This window comes from Bos javanicus, chromosome 19, assembly GCF_032452875.1.
Source record: "Bos javanicus breed banteng chromosome 19, ARS-OSU_banteng_1.0, whole genome shotgun sequence".
Lineage (NCBI taxonomy): Eukaryota > Metazoa > Chordata > Mammalia > Artiodactyla > Bovidae > Bos > Bos javanicus.
The window spans coordinates 57,943,560-57,969,120 of record NC_083886.1 but is presented as its reverse complement, the minus strand read 5'-3'; the positions used below and the strand labels follow the sequence as shown (position 1 = coordinate 57,969,120).

General features: G+C 57.4%; 1 protein-coding gene across 3 annotated transcripts; it reads right to left on the bottom strand.

Moving 5' to 3' along the window:
* Positions 1-79: 79 nt before the first annotated feature.
* Positions 80-20,918, bottom strand: HID1 (HID1 domain containing). 3 transcript variants are annotated; one of them, XM_061392890.1, is made up of 19 exons: positions 20,702-20,918; positions 14,788-14,937; positions 13,883-14,053; positions 13,177-13,290; positions 12,548-12,654; positions 11,974-12,090; positions 9,690-9,912; positions 9,454-9,510; positions 8,191-8,331; positions 7,947-8,037; positions 7,583-7,734; positions 7,406-7,484; positions 5,944-6,108; positions 3,204-3,431; positions 2,854-2,960; positions 2,230-2,310; positions 1,562-1,653; positions 1,265-1,423; positions 80-1,051 (listed from the first exon to the last, which is right to left on the bottom strand). In XM_061392890.1, exons 1-19 carry the CDS (start codon positions 20,765-20,767, stop codon positions 988-990), a joined length of 2,364 nt encoding a protein of 787 aa, XP_061248874.1. In that variant the 5' UTR covers positions 20,768-20,918; the 3' UTR covers positions 80-987. The 3 variants fall into 3 exon arrangements, with proteins under 3 accessions (XP_061248874.1, XP_061248872.1, XP_061248873.1); XM_061392888.1 differs by having other exon boundaries at positions 13,177-13,329; positions 20,702-20,877; XM_061392889.1 differs by having other exon boundaries at positions 13,177-13,293; positions 20,702-20,876.
* Positions 20,919-25,561: the final 4,643 nt, after the last annotated feature.

The window sequence follows — 25,561 nt, the reverse complement described above, 5'->3', positions numbered from 1 at the left end:
CTGGTCGTGTGCTGAGGGCCCTCTGGGCCTGACTCTGGCAGGCGAAGCCCCAGTGTCCCTGAAAACAAGAGCCATGGACTGAACACCCTGTCTCCCCTCCAAGCACAAGGATGCAGGGCCTGGAGAGGGGGGGGTTTATTATGTAAAGAGGCCGATTGTACAGAGCAAAGATTGTACAGACACAGGCGGGGTGAGGGAGACCAAGAAGCCAGAACCAGGAGGGACGGGTGGCCTCCCGGTCACTCCTCTCCCCGAAACATCCAGGCGGTGGGAAAAGGGAGGGAGGGCGGGCTGAACGGCGGCTTCCCCACCCCCATCCCCTCACCCCCATTTCTGTGTAAGAGCCAGGCAGGCTACATCCCTTGACCTGGAAAAATACAACAGGAGACCCTCAACCCCCCACTCCAGACCCTAACACGCGTGAGGTCCTCCAGTCTGGCTCCTGGCGTCCGTCTGTCCCCAGTCCCCTCCGTGAGCATCCTGGCCTCCCTTCTTCCTGGGCTCCTGGCAGCGGGCGGGGCCTGGACCAGGTGGTTTCGGGGTAGGAGGCCTGGAAAGGCTCCCCCCACCCTTGCAGGCGCCTCCAGGAACGATGGCCCAAGACTTCCTTGTGGGCAGCCCATTAGGCACAGCAGCCTGGTGCCCTCCAAGACTGGGCAGCCCAGGAGCCAGGCGGGCACTGAGGGTCAGCTTAGAAACGGGTCCTGAAGGGCAGCCAGACAGAGGTGGGAGCTCTGGGTGTGGGGCGGGGGCTACAGCCCCAGAGAGAGAAAGTTCCGGCGAGTCCAGCCTGCAGGCAAGGGGCAGGGTGGGTCCCCACCAACCCAGCCACAGGGGGCCTCTGGGGCCTGCCGCCCAGGACTCGGCACTCAAGCACCCAGCCCTGATTGGGGTCATTTAAAGCTCAGAACAGGGGATCAGGGGTCAGCACTGGGGACCCCAGGTCCCCGCCCTCCCCTGGCCCCTGCCCCTTGCAGGCTTCCATCTTCACACCCGCTGGATCTCAAACAGCTTCACGTCTGTGTCGTACCAGACAGGTGGGTCCACATTCCTGCGGAGCGGGTCTACGGTCACCTGGGGGCCAGGCAGCCTTGAGGAACAGACTGGGGAGGAACTGGGCTGTCCTCCTCCCACCGCCCCAGGCAGTGGGTGCCCGCCCCCACCAGACAAGACCACCCCGGTGGACAGTCTTGACATCAACCCCACTAGCTGAAGCCGACTCTCAGGGGGGACAGCAGACCCCCAGAAGCCCCGAGGAGCCCACCTCAGGTAGATGACGCCCCACATGTAGGTGCGGAACCACATGGCCGTGCCCGAGTTGGCCTGGTACTTGCGGATGAGGATGGGGTGGGGCACAGGCAGCAGCCCCACCAGGGTGCCGTGCTGCAGGAACCGCAGGATCTCCGACTCGTCCGTCAGGCCCCTGCCAGCGAGACGGGAGTCTCCAGTGTGCCCACTCTGAAGGTCAAGGGGAGCAGGGGGCTCGCCCATGCTCCCAGCCCCAGCCCCCGCCTGGGCTGGCCCCCAGAGCCCACCCACCCGGCCATGCCCCCAGCCTCACTTGTCAATGCAGATCTTCTCCACCTGGGGAACCAGCACTTGCAGCAGCCTCATGATGGTTTGCAGCGGCAGCTTCGACTTCCAGGAGAGGATCTGGGGGAGGAACCAGGGTTCCCGGCTGGCAAAGCAGTCCCCCAGAGGCTCTGGCACAGACTCGACCCCTGGCCTGGAACCAGGAGCTCCCCAAGGCAGAAAGCACCCTGGCTCATCACAGCAAGGGCCTGGCAACCAGGCAGGGCCTGTGAATAGGGACTGCTATTCGTGCAGGGGCTGTGGCCTCTCATGGAGCGTGTGCCACGTACCGTGCCTTTGATCCTCACGATAGAGTGATGAGGCTGGGACATTTAGTATCCCCGTGCAAACACAATTAGTGGTGAGGTCAGGAAACAAACTAGGGAGTGAGCAAGTGATGCAAAGAAGGAAACTGGAAAGGGTGATTTATTGAGAAAGGGCTGTGGACAGCTGTACCTTAACCCTGCTGGGGAACCAACTCTGGACAGAGGAAGCAACCAAGCCAGAGAGGCCAAGGTCACGAGACAGGACTGACCCCAAACCTGACCCCAGGCCAGTCCCTGGAATTGGACGCATTCCCATCCAAGCCCTTCCTGAGCCAGGAGCCCCCGACTACACCCCTCCCCACACACCTTATGCCATCTGCCCCACCCTCACCCACTCCGACGTCGGGCTCCACTGCCCACTGGCCGACGCACTGGACAGTCGCCGCTGCTCCCGCCAAGCCTGGCTGGGCTCCTGGTCCCCGAGAAGGAACAAAGTGAGGGATGGTGGGAGAGGCGGGGGGAGGGCAGCCCATCAGGTCCTCGAAGCGTCCCCCCCACAGCCTGGGACCTGGAGGGCAAGGAGGTCTCTGCCCTGGCCCATGCTGGGGGGAGGGGACCCTCTCCCAAAGGAGGGGATGGCCCAGCCCAGCACCCTTTGCCCTGGGCCCCAGGCCCTGCCCGACCCAGCCCAGCCTGGTGACAGGTTTAGGGCCAGGGGCTGACTGGGCAGACGGGGTAAAGGCCAGCCCAGCCTTGATAAGGCTGATGGATGAGGAGGCTGAAGGCCAAGGGCTTGAGCCCATGACCAATAAACAAGGGAGGGGTCTGTGAAAGACAGCCCCCCACCCCCAGGGCAGAGAGTCAGCAGTGCCAACCCAGATGCCCTGAGCACCAGGTGCCCAGCCCCCTGCGGCAGGGGACCCCAGGGTGCCCTGGCCTGGCCTGCATTTCAGAGACCAAGGAGGAAAGGAAAACGCCCAGCCTCGCCCCCCGCCCGGAGTTCCCTGGGGCCCACCTCCGTGGCTGGGTTGTCCTCTACTGAGCTCTGCTGGGGCGCAGACTCCAGAGACCGCAGAGTGCCATCCTCCGACACCTGGGATTTCTCCGTCAGCTTGTCAATGCCTAGGGGTTGGGGGGGCAGTAAGGACTCCTGCCCCAGCGTCCCTCCTCGAACACCTCTGCACAGCCCCGCCCCACGAGTCCCCAGCTTCCCTCCACTTTAGAGATGCTGTGTCTGACTCCCCACCCTGTCCAGCACGGAGGCCCGGTCCCCCCACCCAGCTAGCCCTCCCGGGCTCCCCCAGTACCTCCACCCCAACCCTTGCTGTCACTTTCCACAGCCCTTGCCAGCCGTCAGCACCGGACCTGGGGTGGCCACCAGGCTGGTCTTGAGGGTGCCCGGCTCAGCGGGCACGGCGGGGTGGGACCCCTCCATGGAGGCGCCCTCCTGCGAGCCCGCACGGGACAAGGGTTCCGGCGGCCGGCGGCGCCGCTGCAGCGCCTTGTGGATAGCTGGCGGGTCAGTGGGCAGGTTGGCCAGCTGGTGGAAGACGCTGCGCTTCCGGATGATGGCGTAGACCAGGTTGGAGTTGCCTGTGGGAGGGGAGGGGTGGGTGTCTCAGCGAGGCCCCCTCGCCATCCCCTGCACCAGAGCGGCTTCCTGGGGTGGGAAGAGCTTGGAGGACAAGAGGGGTGTCTACCCCAGGGGGAGGCGACAGCAAAGAGCACAGAAGATGGGGAGTGTGGGCAGGGTTGGTGCTGGGGGCAGGGGGGTGGCTTGAGGCGACTCCAGGATGCCACCTGTCAGCAAAAGAGCTTCTGGGCTGAGCTCACCCCTGCCCCTCCCTGGTACCCGGGGGACCCTCTCACCACCCAGCATGAAGGGGCAACACCTGGCAAAGCTGGGTGGGCCCAGCATGTCAGGGTCCCGCTAAGCCAGCTGTTCAATATTTTGACGGTTCCCCAAGCCAGGTCACCAGGAGGAAGGACCATACTGAACGCCCTTGGCTCTGAGGGAGACAGGAGTACTTTCCGGGGCTTCAGTGCCCTGCCGTCCCGCCGCTCGCCCCGCCCCGGCCCGCTCCCGACCTGCCAGGGTCCCCGCCCCATCCTGCCCCAGGCCCAGCCCGTTCCCGACCCACCAGGGTCCCCGCCTCGCACCGCCCCACTCCTATGGCCACATCTTGCCCCAGCGTCTGCGTGTAGACTGTGCCCCTCCGTGTTTTCTACTGTTCCTACCCCATTCATCCCTGATGAGTTAGTGTCAGTCATTCAGTCGTGTTCAACTCTCTTGTGACCCCATCGACTCTGACCCTGGGATTCTCCAGGCAAGAATACTGGAGTGGGTTGCCATTCCCTTCTCCAGGGGATCTTCCTGACCCAGGGAGCAAACCCAGGTTTCCTGCACTGGCAGGTGGATTCCTTACCGTCTGAGCCACCTGGAAAGCCCTTCATCCCCGATCAATTAGTGCAAATATTACTTATTCTGGAAATGATAACAACTGTTAATATTTAAGTCACAGGCAAGTGACTTTCTTGGATTATTTCACTTAGTCTTCCCAACACCCTCTGAGATAGGGACTCTTAGTACTATTATTACGATCATCTTACAGATGAAGAAACTGAGGCTCAGGGAGCTGATGTGTACACAGTCACAGAGCTCAGTGTTCATTGTTGTTGCTCAGTTGTGTCCGACTCTTTGCGACCCCATGGACTGCAGCACGCCTGGCTTCCCTGTCCTTCACCATCTCCCAGAGCTTGCTCAAACTCATGTCCATTGAGTCGGAGATGCCATCCAACCATCTCATCCTCTATCGCCCCCTTCTCTTCCTGCCCTCAATCTTTCCCAGAATCAGGGACACGAGTTAGCAACTAAACAACAATCCTAAGCTATACAATAGATCCTTGCTGCTTAACTATTTTATATTCAGTAGTGTGCATATATTAACCCCCAATACATATAATTTTATTATAGAAAATGGAGAAGGAAATGGCAACCCACTCCAGTGTTCTTGCCTGGTGAATCCCATTGGACAGAGGAGCCTGGCAGGCTACAGTCCATGGGGTCACAAGAGTCGGATGTGACTTGGCGACTAAACCACCACATTATAGCAAAAAGGGCTGCATTTTAGTTACATGTGTACATGTCTGCCTCCTCTAAACACAGAGCTTTTCGAGGATGAGAATGCATCCTATTGATCTCCATCAGTCTGCTGCTGCTGCTGCTAAGTCACTTCAGTCGTGTCCGACTCTGTGTGACCCCATAGACAGCAGCCCACTAGGCTCCTCTATCCCTGGGATTCTCCAGGCAAGAACACTGGAATGGGTTGCCATTTGCTTCTCCAATGCATGAAAGTGAAAAGTGAAAGGGAAGTCGCTCAGTCGTGCCTGACTCTTAGCGACCCCATGGACGGCAGCCTACCAGGCTCCTCTGTCCATGGGATTCACCAGCCAAGAGTACTGGAGTGGGGTGCCATTGCCTTCTCCACTCCATCAGTCTAGCACTTAACAAAATGTCTGATTACCAGATATCATCAAAAGTGTATCCATTGTTGTTCAGTTACTAAGTTGTGTCCGACTCTTTGTGACCCCATGGACTGCAGCATGCCAGGCTTCCCTGTCCTTCATCATCTCCTGGAGTTTGCTCAAACTCGTGTTCACTGAGTCATGATGCCATCCAGCCATCTCATCCTCTGTCACCCCCTTCTCCTCCTCCCCTAAGAGCTAAGTGGCAAGGCCCTAACTGACACCAGGCAGCCCAGCATCTCTGACACCCAGCAGGCCCGTGACACCCTGAACTTCCCTCCCATCAGACTTAAGATGACCTGTTTGTCTGGGTGACCATCTGTTTAGAGTCCCCCTCCATGCCTCCCTCCCCAGCTGCGAGTTCCACGGGGCAGGAGGCACTCTGCTCAGTTTCCCACTGAATCCCCTCACCGGGCCCAGGGCTTGGTATACAGCAGGCACTCAATACATGCATGCAGGACAAACAAACTGGAGGCCGGAGGGCTGTGTCCTCCTCAGACGGGAAGGAGTCCTCGCCCACTGCCCACCCCGGATCCCCCCATCCCCAAGGCCAGGCCAGGGGCTTGGGCCGGCGCCTCACCATCAAACTGGTACTGAATGATGTTGTTGAAGACTTCCAGGAGGAAGAAGACCAGGTGGTGGTTCTGCGCGGCGGAGAAGAGGAACCAGGTGGTGGAGAAGGCCTCCAGCAGGTGCAACAGCTTGTTGGCGGCCACCATGGACAGGCTCTTGAGGTAGGGCGACACTACAGGGGAGGGGTCGGCTTACTTCCAGGGCCCCACCAACCGGGCCTGCTCACCCAGGGCCTGGGAGGGACATGGTGCTCCCGCTCCCACACCCTCCCTGCCCCGTCTGGGAAGTCCCCCCCAAAATCAGGAAGACCGAGCCCCAGAGGCCAAGGCTGCACTGGCCATGCCTCCTCAGAGCCCCAGGGCTGCACCTGGGCCCCTCCCCATGGACAGCCGTGTTTACAAAGCCACTCACACACTCCATCTCCCCCACTCCTCCTCGATCCTGAGAGGGAGGTAGATACAGGAGACCATTCCCATTTTGCAGATGAGAAAACTGAGGTTCAGAGAGGTTCATAAACTTGCCCAGAATTGCCCAGTTATAAAGTGATGGGCAGGGATACAAACTCAGGACCTTTACATCTTTCTAGAATACCAAGCTGGGAATTCCCTGGTGGCCCAATGGTTTGGACTCTGAGCTCCCACTGCAGGGAGCCTAGGTCCCATCTCTGGTTGGGGAACTAAGATCTTGCAAGCCATGTAGTACAGCCAAAACAAAAAAAAAAAATTTTTTTAATTAAGTAGAATATCAAGCTGATATTCCACATACAACTATATACAGATTTTCTGCACAGCCTGTGAAGGGGGAGTCAGAGACGCAAAGGCTGCACACAGCTTGACTTCACAGACCGATCTGTCACAGACTGATCTTTCCTCGTATCTTTCTCCCTCACCGGGATGGGGCAGGGTCGGTGGCTGTCTTGTTCACAAATGCATTTTCAGGTAAGATCTGTGGGATGGAGCCAGTGATGCAAGGCCCAGTTTTGAGCCCTGGTTGAGGAAATAGGATGCCACAGTGCAGTCAAAAAATTAAGAAAGAAAAAAGGGGTAAAAATGAAAGAGAGAGAGAAGGAAGGAAGGAAGAAAATTGACCAGTAGGTACTTTGTCTGTTGTTGCTGTGTTTTGTGCTCAGCTGTGTCCAACTCCTTGCGACCCCAGGGACTGTAGCCCGCCAGGCTCCTCTGTCCATGGGATTCTCCAGGCAAGAGTACTAGAGTGGCTTGCCATTCCCTTCTGTAGGGGATCTTCCCAACCCTGGGATCGAACCCGAGTCTCCTGCGTTTCCTGCATTGGCAGGTGGGCTCTTTACCTCTGGGTCACCTGGGAAGCCCTGTAGGCACTTAGATGCCCTTATGTTAATATTTCTACTGGACCCAGCAGGTTTGAACCAGGGAGCCCGTGGCAAGTCAGCCTGTGGCCGGGCGCCCCCTGGTGGTGATCGTGGGAAAGGCGCGCCCTGGTCCGCGCCCTACCGTTGACCACGATGGTGAGCAGACAGTCGAAGAGGGGCTGCAGCCGCTGGTGCCCGCTGGTGATGATCTTGTGGAAAACCTATGCGGGGAGCAGGGGGTCAGCCACGGGGCCCCCGCCGTCTCCAGTCTCGGCCGAGGGCACGTCACCCCCAGACTTCCAGGTTCCCCCCGACTTACCACGATAAGCAGGTCGGCGTGGGTGCCGGTGAAGACCGGGATGTCCATGGGCACGCGCACGGAGTAGGGCTTGTTCAGCCGCACCCCAAAGTTCCGCTCCCCGCTCAGAAGCAGCAGGATGAAGACACCGATGTGCATCAGGCCCACCCGAGCTGCGGCGTGGGGCGTGGGAGGGTCACCTCGCTGGGTGGGGCGGCGAGGGAGTCCAGGGCAGGGACCCATCTTGGGGTGGAGGTGAGGGGAGAAGCCCTTCCCGGTAGGTCAGGGCACAGGGCCCGAGCTGCTAGGAGGCAGGACAGGCTGGCCGCAGCTGCCCCTCGGCCAGGAGCGCCCCCCAGGGATCCCGAGCCCACCCCAGCCTTACACTGATCCGCTCGAGCATCGTTGAGGAAGTAGAGGATGGGAACCAGGATGTCTAGGACGTCACTGCTCTTCAGCACAAAGAAGAGGAATTTCTGGCGGGGGGAGCGGAGACGGGTGGGCGGGGTCAGGAGAGGGGAAGCTCTGCCCCGCCCCTCCCAGAAGTCTCCTTAGATGCCCTCCGCATCCCAGGGGTGGACCGCTGCCGGCCATCCCGCGCCCCTGCATCGCCACAGGGGCCGGCCCACCTTGTTGAAGTCGCAGAGCTTCCAGAACAGGACCAGCAACTCCTGATGGAACTGGATCTTCTTGGTCGAGTTGGGCAGGTAGGTCTGGAGCAGGGGGTTGGAGAGCAGCCGGGCTATGCCCTTGAGGATGAACTGGAAGTCCTGGGTGGAGTATAGGCAGGGACCTGTCCAGTCTGGCTCCCTGCAGTCCCGGCTTCCTGGCCAGGCCCCCCACATATGCCTCCTCTCCCCCGACTCCCACCCCACCCAGAGCCTGATTCCCACCGTCAGAACCAGAGGGGCCCAGGTTCCAGCGTCATCAACAGCTGCCCTGGGGGTAGCCCCTCAGAAGCTGGGTCCAGGGCAGGTCTAGAGAGCTTACTTCTCCACCAGACGACAGGCTCCCCATCTACACACTGGACTCCTGCCCACCTTGACTCCTGTGGACAGCTGCAATCCTCCCGCCCCTTCCCAGCACCCTGTCACACGTGAGGAACAGTCTATTCTAGAAAAGCTGTCCATCACTGAGCACCTGTTCCCTGGACAGTGCTCTCAGCCCATCCTCACTACAAGGCAAGGAGGCGGTTCCTGTCCCCACATCACAGCTGCAGAGCTTAGAGTCCCGGGGCACAACAACCTCCCCCAAGGTCACAAGACACACGAACCCAGGTCTGACTGGCCTTTCTATCCACTGTAATTCCCCTACCAAACCCACCATCAGAGCCACCTCCTCTCGCAAGTCTTCCCGGCTACCCTCCCCCAGTTGAGGCCATCAGCCCTTTTCTGAGGCTCAAGACCCTTGCGGTCCAACCCCGAGTCCACCGGGACCGTGGTTCCTTCAGGTAGGGGTCAGGACTCTCCCTACTCCCAATCTTATATGCATCCTCTCACCCCCTGCAAGGTCACAACCTTTGTGGGGAGTGGGCATCAAGAACCCACAGGAGGACTTCCCTGGTGGTACAGTGGATGGGAATCCACCTACCAAATCAGGGAACATGGGTTCGACCCCTGGTCTGGGAAGATCCCAAAAGCCACGGAGCAACTAAGCCAGTGCACCACCGCCACTGGGTCTGTGTACGGCAGCTGCTGAACCCGGCGAGCCCAGAGCCCACGCTCCACAGCAAGAAAAGCCACGGCAGTGAGAAGCCAGTGCATTGCAACAAACAGTGGCCACTGCTCACGCAAGCAGAGAAAGCCCGAGCACAGCGAGGGAGGCCCGGCGCAGCCAAAAAATTACGTGCTGAAAAAAAAAAACCGCCAGAGCAAGAGCATTGTTCAACTCACCTCCTCTCGATGGATGCGGGACAGGTAGTTCACAAACAGGTTCTCGGGCCCTGGAGGCTGCGGAGGGTGGAGCTGGGGCTCAGCAGGTGCCCTCACCCCCCACCCCCGCCCTACCCCAGGCCTAGATGGCAGTGCCCCCTCTGACCCCAGACACCCCCACGAAGTGCCCGCCGGGCATCCCTTGCCAGGCTGCTGGAGGGGGTGCCACCCGGCAGCCCGCCCTCTCCCATGCTCACGTCAGCATCGTCCATGGCGGTGCCCGTGGTGGTGCCGTCCACGGTGGGGCTGGCGCTGGTGGCGCTGTCGTGGTCCAAGGTGACGATGAGCACCTGGGCCGCTTCCTCCACCAAGGGTTCCCGGTAGTCGGAGAAGAGCAGGTGGTTATAGGGGATCCCGTAGCCCACAGGGTCATAGGCACACACGGTGTTCAGGAGCGAGGTGAACAGGGGCAGGGCATGTCTGCGCAGGAGAGGAGGGGGCTTCAGGGACTCTGCCCACTGTCCACTCGCAGCTGCAGCCGGGTGGGCAGGTCGACCAAAAAGACCCCTCATCCCCCACTGCCTCAGTGCCAGGCTGTGGTCTGGGGACCAGGGAGCAGCCCCAGGAGCTCATCCCCCTCCTTGGCTGTATCTGGGACGCTGGCCGGGATGGTTGGGGGCCAGAAGGAGTTCATTACCAAGACAGGGATGGCCAGTCCTGAGGGGCTCTTTGTAGAGTATCATGTCCACACCCCTTAGATTTTTCACCCCCAGGGGTTGAAGCCTATTGTGGGTTTTTTGGGGTTTTTTTAAAGTTTTTTAATATATATTTTTGTGACTGCTCCACACGCTACAGCTGGGATCTTAGTTCCCCAACCAGGGATAAACCTTCAACCCCCTACACTGGAAGTGCAGAGTCTTAACCACTGGACTTCCCGGGAAGTCCCTAAAAACTACTTTGTTTTTTTTAGAGCAGTTTTAGGTTCATAGTAAAACTTGAGGGGAAGGCAGAGATTTCCCATCGATTCCCTACCCCGACACACACACGGTCTCCACCACCATCCGCATCCCCCACCAGGGTGGCACATTTGTTACAACTGATGAGCCGACATCAACACATCACTGTCAACCGAAGTCCACAGTCTCCATCAGGGCTCATTTCTCTTTTTTTGGCTGTGGAATCCTATTTCCACCAGGGCTCAAACATGCACCCCCTGCAGTAGAAGTGTCAAGTCCTAACCTCTGGACCGCTGGAGAATTCTCGACACTGTGTCATCTACGGGCTTGGATAAATGTATAAAGGACATGTCTCTGAGGTTTCTGCAGGGCAGGTACCCTCCCTCGGGGCCTCAGAGAAGCGCTGGAGGCCCACAGGGAAGGCAGGAAGCGAAGCACGCGCCCCATTCCCCAGCTCCCAGGCCACAGAAGGCCTCCATTCAGAGGCTTGTGAGGTGTCAGAGGTCAAGCTCCTTATCTTACAGATGAGGAAACTGAGACCCAGGGAAGTTCATCAAGTGGCAAAGGTGGCCGTTTGCCTGATAAGGCTGGGGAGGAAGAAAACCCTGGCCAGCTTCCAGCTGTGCCTGGTGGGAGAGCCACCTGGACTCTCTCTACTTCTGGGGGTTGTGCCGGGGTGAGGCTGGGCGGAGGGGCTGCAAAACCTGAAGATGGGGCGTGTCATGTGGGAGGCAGAGTCTGGAAGAGGGTGAACCTCGACACTTAGGGGCACTAACCCCGTGTTGCCAGTACAGCCCCGGGCACAAGAGGAGCTGCACAGCTGGAGCATTCGGACCTGCTGTAAGTATGCAGTCCTGCCATGTGACACCTTCGCGAACTCATACGCTCCCCAGAGCCCTTAAGTGCCCCCACGTGGGCCGGGCGTCCCCATTCTTCAGAGTATTCAGCACACCCCCACCCACCCACCATTTAAACAGCACTGCCCAGGAAGTTCCCTGGGTAGGACTCGGCCACTGCCGTGGGCCTCGGCTCAATCCCTGGTCGAGGAGCTAAGATCCTGCAAGGCCACACAGCATGGCCAAAATTAAATAAACTAACACAAGCTACATGTAGCTACGGACAGCTTAACATGTGGCTGGTCTGAAGGGAGATGTGCCATAAATGTAAACTACACACCAGATGAAAAGTGAATGCAAAACATTTCAATAACTTTGTTTAGTGATTGCACCTCAAATACTGATGTTTCAGACATATTGGGTTAAAAGAAATACATAATTAAAATTAACTTCACCTGTTTCTTTTTCAACTTTTTAGATGCTGCTACTAGAAATGTCTAAACTGCATATGTGGTTTGCATTATCCTTCTACTAGACGGCGCTCTAGATGGAGGACCCAGGCACCCTTCACCCAGGGCCCCCAACAGGGACCGCGCTGGTGTTAAGGTGCGGCTGTTGTTATAGGTCATCACCACCAAGGGGCAGCGTGCCTCCTCAAATAAGACACATTCGCCAGCAAATGGCCTCAGTGCCGGGCTGCCTACAAGCGGGAGGTGGGGAAATCTAAAGGCAGGCCAGGGGCCCCTCACCTGTTTTCTGTGGAACAAAAAAACTGCACCCACGGATTGATGCTGCTGCTGTCCGGAGCTGGGGGCAGGTACATGGCCTCGGAGAAGCAAGTCAGCAGCAGTTTCAGCAGCTCCATCCTTGGGCAGAGAGGACAGGAGAGAGCCTACCCTGAGGTTCCCAGTTCCCCTGAAGGAGCACATGCCCACCCCGCCCAGCTCTCCTTCAGGTCCATGAAAAGAAGTGACTCTGTCTTATCCCTGTGATGCTGAAGCAAGGTCACGAGAGAGCAGGGTCTCCTCTGTTACTGTTTAGTCCCTAAGTCTCGTCTGATTCTTTGCGATCCCATGGACTGTAGCCTCCAGGTTCCTCTGTCCATGGGATTCTCCAGGCAAGAATACTGGAGTGGGTTGCCATTCGCTTCTCCAGGGGATCTTCCAGACTCAGGGATCAAACCCAGGTGTCCTGCATTGCAGGAGGATTCTTTACCCCTTAGCCACCAGAGAAGCCAAGGGTCTCCTTGGAAGACCCCCACACATGGCTCCCTCTCTGAGCTGTGCAGGGGCCAGGCCTGGGGTCCAGCCTGAACCAGCTCACCGATTCATGTCATGGATGTAGTTGGGCTGGGGAGAGTGAGCAAAGCCCACGCCAGCCTCCCAGATGTATTCACAGCTGTCCAGGGAGTGAATGTCCTCCGCCGAGTCCTGGGGACAGTGTTAGGGAGAAATCAGACCCCTACTTTCCTTGGTGGGGGGGCAAAGACCCTCATCTCTCCTAAAGACAGACCCTCAAAGCACCCCGGGTGCTAGGAAAGCTCATTTTCCTTCAGTCTGGTGCTTGCTCAGTCCAGTGCGAGACAGGAAGAGGCAGGGAGTGAGCAGAGCAGAACTGGGGCCCCGATGGTGTGTGGGCACGCGGGGTGGGCAACCTCAAGGTCAGTCCACTGCCCTCCGGAAGTGAGGGGCCAGGCCCCCAGTGCGCCAGCCCCACCCCCCCGCGGCCCAGGCCAGGACAGTGGGTGCTTGTGCCCTGCCTCCCAGATACAGAGGGCAGGGCCCGCACCAGCTGGCTCCCCTCCAGCCGTGCCAGCCGCCACCCCCTCCTGGGACCATGCGTGCCAGGCAGCCTGGCCCTCCCAGGGCAGTCCCTGCCCCAGGGAACTTCAGCTGGCCCCGACCTGGGACCAAGGCCCTCCTGGGCCAGGGGAGGGGGCTGAGGGCTCTCACCACAGTGCTCCTCCGGTGGCTCTGCACCGTGAAGTCTGGGCAGAAGAGCAGGTCAGCAATGGCCAGGAGCAGGGACTCAGCCAGGGGCCGGGCGTTCTCGTCGTCATCCTCTCCCTGCTTGGGACACGGCCCGCAGAGGCCCCTCAGTTGTGGCTGCCGAGGAGAGGCAGTCCCAGGACTTGGGGAGGGGTGGAGGACAGGGTCGGCCCAAGCAGGCACCCATGGTGGAGGGAGACAGGAAGCGAGGGGCGGGGGAGGAACAGGAAGAGGACCCCTAATCACTCCCAAACCTCCCAAGGCAGAAGGGGGACAGTGGGGAGCAGGGCCTGGGAGCAGTCAGGAGGCCTCCCCCCTGACTGGGAGGGGCCGGGTGAGCCCCCTAAACTCAAGAGCCTCAGCCCTGCTGAGAATCACTGGGTCCACCCACCCAACACTGTGTACCCCTAGTTGCCTGGACAGAACCCCAGGGAGGGAATGGGGTAAGTGGGGGGAGGGCTCAGCTGCCCTGCCCCCATCTCTGCCCAGCTGCAGGGGCAGGGACCCCCACAGGGGAGAAACCCAGGACTTAAGGAGGAGTTGACCCCCTCCCCCGACCCCTCCCAAACCCCAGAAGAGGTTTGGAGGAAGGTGGCCCCCTATAACTCTTTCCCTGTCCCCGCAGTCTCACCTCCCCGCACCCCCCAAAGTCCCGGCCAGGCCCACAGACCCCTCCTCGACCGGCCCCAGGCACTGTGGACCAGAAGAAGCCCCTCCAGTCAGGGTCCTCGAAGATGTAGGGCAGCACGCGGGTGAGCAGGCGGCTGCAGTTCAGCACGATCTGCCTCTCCTTCTCCGAGTGGCAGCCGCTCTCGGCTCCCTGCACCAGCTTCTCGACTGCCTGCAGGGGTGGGCAGAGAGGCGGGGGGCAGGGGGATGAGGCCCTGGCACCTGGGGTCAGGCTGGGCACCCCGGGCTTCAGAGGGTGAGGGGGAGCATGGCCAACCTACAGGGCCACCTCTCCAGACAGGGTCAGCCAACCCCAGGGGGACAGGACATGGGCCAGGGGGCAGCCTGGAGCAGCTGGGAGTGAGACCAGCTCACCACTCACTGGCTGAGACCTTGCTAAGTGACCAGCCTCAGTTTCCTCATCTGTAAAATGGCAACACTGACAGGACCAACCGCCCTTGCTCTCATGCTCGGTCGCTCAGTCGTGTCTGACTCTTTGCAACCCCATGGACTGTAGAGCCCGCCAGGCTCCTCTGTCCATGGGACTTCCCAGGCAAGAATACTGGAGTGGATTGCCATTTCCTTCTCCAGCGGATCTTCCTGACCCAGAAGATCAAATTGCATTGTCTCCTGCATTGGCAGGTGGATTCTTTATCACTGAGCCACCAGGGAAGCCCACCAACCACACAAGGTGAGCTAGACGAGCTGACTTGCAGCAAGTGCCCACCCCCCAGAGCCCAGCTCCTGGGGGGAGAAGTGGGTGAAGCCTTGGGGCCACCTCGACTGGGTGGGGACGTCCTGGGTGCCAGCCCTGTTGCACCACAGGGCTGGGCCAGCTCCAGCCTCCCTGGGATCGTGGGAAATGGCTCGGGGGGCGGTGACAGTGAGGGGCTGGGCACCCCTCACCTTGTAGCACAGAGTGGCTAGGTTGGAGGGTGACTCCTCTCGCACCGCCCGGATCTCCGCTGCTGGCACCAGCGCAAAGACATCCTGCACCGAGGTGGCAGTATCTGCCCAGAACTGGTCCCAGAAGGCGTCATCGGTGGCTTCCACAGGCTGTGGGGGGACCAAGTGTCCAGAGTCGCATGATCTCTTGCCAGCAGGCCCACAGTGTGACCAACTCTGTGACGAAGGGAGCCCCGGAAAGGGAAGTCCCCTCCTCCACTCCTGCTGGTGCCCAGGAGTCTTCCCCCCATGGAGACATCCTTCAGTGGCCATGAGCCCTGGTTGGCACAGGCAGGCTGGGAACACTTGACACAGATGGTCAGGGATCGGCTGGCACTGAGTTCAGTAGGCAGAGCCCAACCCAGTCCCTAAGAGACTTGTGACCCCCCAGTAACTCACCATCTCCCTTTGGTAGATCCTCCCCACTTGGGGGCCTCCCCAGGCTACACCCCTAAGTCACATGCCCAGGGACCAGAGCCAGGCTGTGCCCCTTCCCCTGGGAAGAAGCCAAGGGGACATGTGCTCACTGCCAGTCACTCAGGCTGCCCCCTAAACCCCAGTGTTCACCCTCACCCGGGACACCCAACTAGTGCCGAATCTAAAGGAGTCGCCCACGGCTCTCTGACCACATCCGCTCTTCTCGGTACCCACCACAGCCACTTTTGCCAGGGCCCCCTTCCAAATCTACCCCCTCAATCCCACCTCCACACTGCCCCCAACCAGCTTTCAAAGCACAGCACCGAAGGCATTGCTCCCTCAACCAAGACATTTAGGGCTCCCCACTGCCTGCCGGGTCCAGACCTTGGCTGGATAGTCAGCCAAGATCACACCTAAACACCTACAAGCACACACCTGGGCACACGGACACACACACGGACACACAACAAATACACATGTGCACATGGATGTGTGCATAGGAATACCTGTATTCACGATCCCAGCAACACAGCCCGGCCATATTTTCTGGTTGCCCTTGCACAGACCAGCCCCTCTTCCCCACATGCCCACCCCACCCAACACTGTCCAAAGCCCGACCAGACGTACTGAGGCAACGTGCCTTCAGCACGCTTATGCCTTGTAAGTCATATAGTCAGCCATGTGAACACCCGATTTAAATCATGAATCCTAGAAGTCTTTCCTAAGGAAATGGCCTGAGACATTCAGGTGTGAGAATGTTTATTGAAGAGCTGTTGTGAAAAGTGAAACGCTGGAGTCAACCTAAATAGCCAACAATTGGGGAATGCTTAAAAAGTTGCTGCTGCTGCTGCTAAGTCACTTCGCTCATGTCTGACTCTTTACAACCCTATGGACTATAGCCCGCCAGGCTACTCTGTCCACCGAGTTCTCCAAGCAAGAATACTGGAGTGTGTTATCATGTCCTCCTCAGGAAATGACCTGGCAGTCTAGTGGTTAGGACTCTGTACATCCACTACAGGGGGGATGGGGTCAGTCTTTGGTCAGGAACTAAGATCCTGCATACCACTCAGCCAAAAAAATAATTAATAATTAGTCATACAGTGCAATATTATGCAGCCATCTGAATGTCTTCAAAGAATACGGATGAATGGAAAATGCTCGTGGTACAATGTTACATGAAAAAGAGAAGATATAAAGTAACTATAGGATGATCATGATTTTCTGTAAAATTATAGAGGAATAAAAGCCTGGAAGAAAATGAAAAAGTGGCGATAGCAATTATCTTGCGGGGTGGCTTTTTTGTTTGTTTCTTATATATTTTTTCTGTCCATGCGCGTATTGCTATCTTTTTCTTTTGAATGTTCATCTGTTTGAGGGTCAACCAAGGTCCTCTTACCCTTTTGAATAGTACTTCCTGCAAGAGACCTACCCAGGCTGCTCCAATCAAATCAGACTTTTGCCTTCTCTGAAAGAGCTGATAAAGGGCTACTACTAAGTCGCTTCAGTCATGTCCGACTCTGTGCGACCCCATAGACGGCAGCCCACCAGGCTCCCCCATCCCTGGGATTCTCCAGGCAAGAACACTGGAGTAGGTTGCCATTTCCTTCTCCAATGCAGGAAAGTGAAAAGTGAAAGTGAAGTCACTCAGTAGTGTCCGACTCTTTGTGACCCCATGGACTGCAGCCTACCAGGCTCCTCCATCCACGGGATTTTCCAGGCAAGAGTACTGGAGTGGGTTGCCATTGCCTTCTCCACGATAAAGGGCTACTCTACCACAAATCGGCAGGTAATACGCATCACTCTTATTATCAGGAAACGATGTGAATCTTACTTAAAAAAAAAAAAAAAATTCTGTTGGGACTTCCTTGGAGATCCAGTGGTTAAAACTCCACACTTCCAATGCAGAGGGGGCAGGTTTGATCCCTGGTCAGGGAACTAAAATCCCACATGCTGTGCAGTGAAGCCAAATAAATACTTTAAAAATTCTGTTCTCTAAAGCCACTTCTTCCAAGAAGTCTCCCAGAGTTTCTACCAGTGGGCTCAATCCCACCCTGGAAACCTGCTCCCCACCCGCCACAGTCACTCATCACAGGCCTGATTCCACTCTTGCCTGGAGGCTCCATTCCTCCACCAGCCCTTCTCCCAGGACCGTGCACTTGAGGCATATGGCAGATGCTCAGCCACTATTTGTCCAGCTAAAAGCTGTAATCAGTCCCAAAGATTCCCTTCAGCCCCTTCACCGGGCAGAGCTGAGCACAAGGCTGGGTACAAGCCTCCCCAGGGTCCAGTTTACCCCAGCCCACTCCCCAACAAGGCCTCCCAGTGAGGTACAGGGCAGCCTGTGGCCACGGCCTTCAGGGCTGGCCTGGCCCCAGGACAGCCTGGGTCCCAAAACTGGTAGAGCAAGTTAGCTGGGGGAGAGGAACAAAGACCAAAACTGCGCCCTGGGGCCGCGGCTGGCTTGTCCTCATGCCCTCCAACCCTCTCTGGGGTCCAGGGAAGCACACCCCCAGTGTGGGTGGTCGGGTGGAAGTGGGGAAGGAGCCTCCCGGAAAACATGCATGGCCCTTGCCCACCTCCCATCTGAGAGCACCTCTGGGAAGCCATTTTTCCCCTCCTCCCAAGTAGCCACTACCCTTTAAGCTTAAAGGGGCAGAAACTCATCGAGTGCACTTGACCTCTGACCTAGTTCATCAGGCAAGTGTCCCCTGGGGACTGAATTAAGAATGAGGAGAGAGTCTTAGCAGGGGAACTTGAGAGGCCCCAGGGCAGCCCAGCTCTGAAGCAGAGGGAAATCCCAGCTCTGGGAGCTGGCCTTGAACTTCAGGACTAATGATTTCACCTCCCCCATCCCCAGCTTGGACCTCTTCTCCAGGTCCCAGCTGTGGCTCAGATCCTTCAGTTTGGTGGCCGTTACCAGAGCAGGGGAGGCTAGCTTGATGCCATAGGTACTGGCCAGGTTCGCTGAAACTTTTGAGTGGGGAGGGAACATAGCTTAGATCCTGCCTCAGTTATTCTAGCCCTACCTAACACAAAGAAGCTTCTAAAATCCAAGCTAGTTTCTTTAAAAAGAGTATTTTTGGTGGAGGTGAGCAGGCCCGTGCTGCCAAGGGCACAGGGACTGAGCTACCCTGGAGGGAAACCAGATATTCTTAGCGAAGCTTTGCTGGGACCTGCTCAGGCCAGATGCCCACCAGCCTGGAGGACCGGCTGCAGCTGCTGGACCTCTCTGGGGGGAGAAGGGAAGCACCAGCAGTGGTCTCGCCTGCCAAGGGTGACCTGTACTGAATCACCACGGCATTCGCACACTCATACGTGTGCACACGTGTGAACATGGACCCACCAGGTATCCTCTGGCCTACGACAGAGAATCTCCAAAAGGACAGGATCTAGGAGAGGGTCCCAGATCCAGGAATATGCCCCTCGAGGGCTCCACCCACACCGGGAAAGGCTTGAAACACAGCCAAAGCTGCCGGCTTCAGGACTGGGGTCGGGCCCAGCCCGAGGCAGGAAGAAAACAGGATACAGCACAGGAAGGCCGGGAAAGCCAACCAGCTTGGGCCCAGGCCATGGGGAAAAGGTTCTAGGTTGGCTTGTCTGCAAAACCCTGTGATCACAGAGGCCCTGGGACAAGAGGACACCCTGGGGACAACTGGCCTGAATCTCCTTGGGGACACCGAGTGGCAAGGTCTGGGGACCATTTGGGATTTGGCCCTGACTCCCGAGCTGTTTGAGCCAGGTCACTGCACAGGGTCCGTGGCTTCAGGCTCTGAGGGTCTCTCCCTCCAGGCAGCCCAGGTCCCCTCCCACCTGCAGGGCCCCAAGGCTCTCCCGAGAGAGACTCAGGCTGGTGTCTGGCTCCAGCTCTGTCCCACGTCAGCTCACTGTCCCCAGCTGTCCCCAGCTGCTCAGTCCACCCTGTCATAGGGCCACAGCCAGGGAAGGGTGGAGGCCCAGTGTAATTTGGGGAGGGGGCCCGAGCCTGTAGGAATCCTGTGGGACCCAGCTGAGCTGGTCCTACTGGCCTGGCAGAGACCCTAGCTGCCGAGCCCATAGCGACAAGGTGGTTTCCTCCAACAAGGCGTTTCCCTCCCCAGGCAGGTAAACACGGAGGCCTCCCTCCCCTCTTCTCCTTGTGGCCCCCCACCGAGAGGCGGGACCACCTGCCACCCTCAGATCTAGAAGCCCCACACGCCAAAAAAGCCAAATGCCAGAAACAGCCAGGAGCCTTGGGGGCAGGGGTGATTAGCAAGGCCTGGTTTCTATCAAATGCCTCTCAGCTGGGACTGGACCCTTCAGAGGCCCTGGGCGTGTGCCGGGCTCCTGACCTTTCTCCTGTGGGAACCAGAGAGTGTGGGACCAGAGTTCTGGCCCCTGGAGCTGCGACCAGCTGGCTGTGGGGGAAATGGCTCCCTTGAACCTACTCTACTTGGGAGCATGAGAGAGCCCTAGGGGTGCAGGTAGAAGGAAATCCCCGGCTGGCAGCAGGTCCTGACTCCCTCGAAAGTGGGGGACCTGGGGAGGCAGAGATGGGCATCTCTTTGGCCAGAGTGGCCTGGCTCAAGGAGTGAGAAGAGAGGGGTGGGCAGGGAGATAGCCTTGCTGGGGCCAGCCCTTGTGCTGGGGGCAAGGAGTTGGCCTCGGTGCCACTTGTGGGCTCAGGGGTCTGTGCAAGCCTGGACGGGTACCCCCAGGCCCCACAGTACCTAGTCCAGGGGCAGCCTGGACGGTTCTTAACCCTGCCCCAGAGAACACAGGGTACAGCAAACACAGCCACCTGCACCGCAGGGCCTGGAAAGCGGAGCCCCTGGAGCAGTGGTCCCCAGCTGGGAATCTGGACTCCATGGGCCTGGGAACAGCTCCTCTGGCCAGGCTGCAGCGCTGCCTGCCACTCTGCGTGTTCCCATCAACACCTAGGCCTTCTCTGGCCGTGGGCATCGACCCGGCCCAGCGAGGCCGCCACCGTGCACCAGCTGTTTCCCGATCCGGGAAGGCAACCGCCGGCTTTGTTTGCACTGAGTCAACCGGGTCTGTGCCTCCCGGATCGCCGACACCCACCGAGGGGCCGGGAGGAGAAAAGGAGGTGTTTGGGTGGGTGGGGGTGGGGAGAGGCTGGAGATTGAGGGGCTGGAGGGGCGATGAGGGGGCCGACAGCGGGGCGGACAGCGGCGACGCCGGCCTGGGGAGTAGGCACACGTCAGCCTAAGGTGGCAGCAGCAGCTGCGGGAAATAGGGATGTTCCCGGGAGAGAAGGCTGGGGGTGGGGGACTAAGGGATGGAGCCCTGGGGTACAGGCCCAGGAGTCTCGCTCTTCCCTGGCTGCGGCGTCACCCTCCTGGCCAGCTGGTCCCCCCAGCCCCCGGCTAGCCAAGTTCTTGCAGCCGTTCCCCCAACCCCGAAAGCCCTGCCCTGCCCCCACCCTGGCAGGTGCGTGGGAAGGCCGGGGCCCCGGGCGCACCTGCGTCTTGGTGGTGAGCTGGATCACCGCCTTTCGGAAGTTCAGCTTGGAGTCGGCCGACCCCATTTCGTTGGAGCCCGTTCCGGCCTGGCCCCGGCCCCGACTCCCGCTCGGGCTCCGGCTCGGTATCCAGCTCCAGCCCCGCTGCCCCCGCGGCTCTCGCAGGAGCCGAGCCGCGCGCCCCGCCCGCCCGCCGGCGTCGGCCCCGCCCCCCTGGGCCCCGCCCCGCCGGGCCCCGCCCCCCGCACCTGCTGCTCCAGCGCCGTGTTCCCCGCGCCGACCCGGGGTCTGGCCCGCGGATCCACCCCCAGCCCCTTCTCAGCTGGATCGGGTTCCTTCTGCGTGGAAGCGTTATCCCCCTCGGTCTCTCCCATTTACACTCAGCGCCACCCCCACCCCCCGGGCCCGCAACCTTTCCAGCCTCCGTCCCCTGCCCCCCATCCTCACCCTCGGTCCCCACTCCATCACTAGGCCAACAGTTTCAAAGCCGGTCCTCTCCAGCATCTTTCTTGTCCATCTCCCGGCATTCTGGGGCATTCTGGGCATCCGCTCCTTTGGTTCCCCTTTTTCTGACCTGTCTCATCGGGCTCCGCGGCCTGGTGAGAGCGAGGGGTCCCTTCTGAGTCCCACCATTCCTTTCTGGCCACTTGCCTTCCCTGAGAATCCTCTTAGAGTCATCCATTTCAACAGATATGTTTAGGGACTAGGATTTATCAACACGGTGTCAGGGCCGGGGGGCCGAGGAGGCTTAAGGCACAGGGTCTGCTATTTAAGAGCAGTTAGCTAGAGAGACAAAAAAGGAACAGATTAGCCATGGTTCAGCCCAATGAGACCAGGATAGAGGCAAATTAATAATAATAAATAGTGACAACCTCTTACACTACAGAAAACCGACCTCTGAAGTAGGTATTATACCCACTTTACCCTAGGGAAAACTGAGGCTCAAAGCAGTTAAGCTGCCCAAAGTCACACAACTGGTAAGGAACAAAGCCAAAAAAGTAAATCCAGCTCTGGCTCCAAAAGAGGCCGCATTTTTTCAACAATATCGCCTTGCAGGTTATGTCTGGAAGCTTCTAGAAATCCTAGCTGCTTCAAAAGGAGGTGACATTTAGCTTGAATTGGAGTTCCAAGGGTAAAAAATGTGGGGTGCGCTGTCTAGGCATAAAGGCAGGGTAGGACAGGGGTGGGGTAGCAAGGAGGGGGCAAGGGTGTCCCCACAGCACTGAATGAGCAGACTGGACGGGAGAGCTCTGTGTTTGCTCCTGAGGTGGGTTTTCCCTACCCTGGATGAAATCTTGGACAGGCTCCATGGCTTTTATAATCACTTCAAGATAACAAATGAATAGTACCTTTATTTGGCATTAAAAAAAAAAATCCAGTCCATTCTACGAATCACCCATTCCCAGTCCAGGCCAGTGTGACATTTAAAAGCTGCTGCGTCGCTTCAGTCATGTCTGACTCTGTGCGACCCCAGAGACGGCAGCCCATCAGGCTCCCCCGTCCCTGGGATTCTCCAGGCAAGAACACTGGAGTGGGTTGCCATTTCCTTCTCCAATGCAGGAAAGTGAAAAGTGAAAGTGAAGTTGCTCAGTCGTGTCTGACCCTCAGTGACCCCATGGACTGCAGCCTACCAGGCTCCTCCATCCATGGGATTTTCCAGGCAAGAGTACTGGAGTGGGGTGCCATTGCCTTATTCATTAAGGAGATACAAACTGAAACCACAATACAGTTACTGCTACATACCTATTCAGTTCAGTTCAGTCACTCAGTCGTGTCCGACTCTTTTCGACCCCATGAATCGCAGCACGCCAGGCCTCCCTGTCCATCACCAATTCCCGGACCTCACTCAAACTCATGTCTATCAAGTCGGTGATGCCATCCAGCCATCTCATCCTCTGTCATCCCCTTCTCCTCCTGCCCCCAATCCCTCCCAGCATCAGGGTCTTTTCCAATGAGTCAACTCTTCGCATGAGGTGGCCAAAGTACTGGAGTCTCAGCCCTTCAAATGAACACCCAGGACTGATCTCCTCTAGAATGGACTGGTTGGATCTCCTTGCAGTCCAAGGGACTCTCAAGAGTCTTCACCAACACCACAGTTCAAAAGCATCAATTCTTCTGCGCTCAGCTTTCTTCACAGTCCAACACTCACATCCATACATGACCACAGGAAAAACCATAGCCTTGACTAGCCGGACCTTTGTTGGCAAAGTAATGTCTCTGCTTTTGAATATGCTGTCTAGGTTGGTCATAACTTTCCTTCCAAGGAGTAAGTGTCTTTTAATTTCATGGCTGCAATCACCATCTGCAGTGATTTTGGAGCCCAAAAAATAAAGTCTGACACTGTTTCCCCATCTACTTCCCATGAAGTGATGGGATGCCATGATCTTCATTTTCTGAATGTTGAGCTTTAAGCCAACTTTTTCATATCAGGATAGGTCAAAAACAAAAACGTAATGATGCCAAATACTAGTGAAGATGGGGAGCGTTTGTATTTTCTTATAAAGTTAATTCTAGGGATTTCCCTGGTGGTCCAGTGGTTAAGACTCCGTGTTTCAAATGCAGGGGCACAGCTTCGATCCCTGGTGTGGCCAAAAAATAAAAAAATAAAGTTAAATATACAATTACTGTATAACTCAATAATCCCATTTTTAGAATTTACTCAGGAGAAATGAAGACATAGATCCACACAAAAGGCTGAGTAATTCATGTAACAGTTTCATTCATAATCACCAAAACCTGGAAACAAACCAAATGCCCATCACCTGTGGTTCATCGATACAATGGACGAGTACTCAGCAATTGTTTAGCCACTCCGTTGTGTCCGACTCTGCGGCCCCATGGACTACAGCCTCCTAGGATCCTCTGTCCACGGGATTTCCCAGGCAAAAATACTGGAGTGGGTTGTCATTTCCTTCTCCAGGGGATCTTCCTGACCCAGGGATCAAACCTGCCAATCCTGGATTGGCAGGCGGATTCTTTACCACTGAGACACCTGGGGAGCCCATACTCAGTAATAAAAAGGAACAAATTACTGGTACAGGCAGCAACAATGTGGATGGATCTCAAAAGTGCTGGGTCAGATACAGAAGACAACGTACTGCGTTACATCGTTTATATGACATTCTGGCAAAGACAAAATACAGGAACAGAAAACAAGCCAGTGATTGCCATGGGCTGGGAGCAGGATGAGGGCACTGACTGTGAAAGCATGTTTTGTTTCGATTGTCGGGGTGGTTCTGTGATTGTGTATGTTTGTCAAAATTCACGTGACTCTGCACCTAGAAGGGATGACTTTTACTGTGAGTTGTAGCTCAATTTAATTAAAAATAAATAAAACAAGAGCAGGTACTAATTGACCATTCAAAGGGAGGAATCGTTTTTTGCTTTTATTTCTTGATCACGCACCATATGGGATCTTAGTTCCCCGAACACGGACTGAACTTGCACCCCCTGTGTTGGAAGCGTGGAGTCTTAACCACTGGACCCTCAGGGAAGTCCCCCAAGAGAGTATTTGTGAACCCTCTGGTCTTGCCCATTGTTCAGAGCCATTTCTGTGGTTTGCAACCAGGAACTCCAGGTGGCACTGAGATATTTCTGGTCACCCATGGACACTTGGACAGATTGGCCAAAATGAGTTTAATCAAGGGGTGATTTATAAGGAGAAGGGAAACCAACAAGGGTCAGTGAGGCACTCTGGGGCTAGAAGCGGTAGAGAGCCTCAGCTATCCTCAAACCTAAGGTGGTGAGGGGTGGAATGGTTGCTAGAACACAGAGAAAGAGAGCCCAGCCAAAGGAGAGGGCCAAGAGGAGCAGTGGGCTCCCACGATCTGGGAGGGATGGAGCTGTGAGATAGATACCCACCTTCACTTGTCTCCTGCCCCCAACTTCCTGCTTCCCTCAGTGGACCAACAGAAAGCAAGGGGATAAAGGGAGTCCACAAGACTTGATGGATTCCACAAGACTCTTGTGCAGCCCACAAGACCTTCGGCCATTCAGGCACAGAGTGGATGGAGCAGATCGAAAGAGATCTTAAAGGGCAAAGGGAATGTGTCCAATATGCAGGTAGTGGGAGAGAGTGGAAGCAAGGCCCAGAAGTGGACAGAGCCTTGCTCATCCAGAGAACAGAAAGAGAAACTGGGATAAAGTGGAGAAAGTGATAAGAGATAAAGCTTGAGAGGCAGGGCAGGGCCAGGCCACAGGGGGCTGCTCACATCCCGTTAATGGGCTTCCCAGGTGGTGCTAGTGGTAAAGACGGCACCTCCCAATGCAGGGCATGGAGAAACGCAGGTTCAATTCCTGGGTCGGGAAGATCCCCTGGATGAGAGCATGGCAACCCACTCCAGTATTCTTGTCTGGAGAATCCCATGGACAGAGGAGCCTGGTGGGCTACAGTCCTTAGGGTTGCAAAGAGTCAGACACGACTTAATGACTAAACAGCAACACCTCTGCTGCTGGCACCTTTGCCAGGACCCCCACCACCTCCCATCCCACAGCCTCCACTCCCGCCCCCTCTAATCTATTCTCTGCACGAGAGCCCAAGGAAATGTACAACACCGCTTAAGATGCTCCCCCACTGAAAACACCTCGGGGCCCATGGTTAGGGTCAGTTTTCTCTGGGCCCCACTGTGACCTCCAAGGACCTGCACCATCCTGAGTCTGCCCTCCCTCCCGGGAGCCCCGAGGTTCCTCTCATGCTGGTCTGCCTTTATTTCCTCAAAGCCTCCAAGCTCTTTCTTCCTGAGATCTGTGTACAAGTTGTTCCTTTTGACTGAGACATCCTTCTGCCCACTCTTCATGTCGCTGCACTTCTCATGCTTCAGGGTCCCGTCTCCTTTCCCAGGGGCTTTGCTGGTGGCCCAG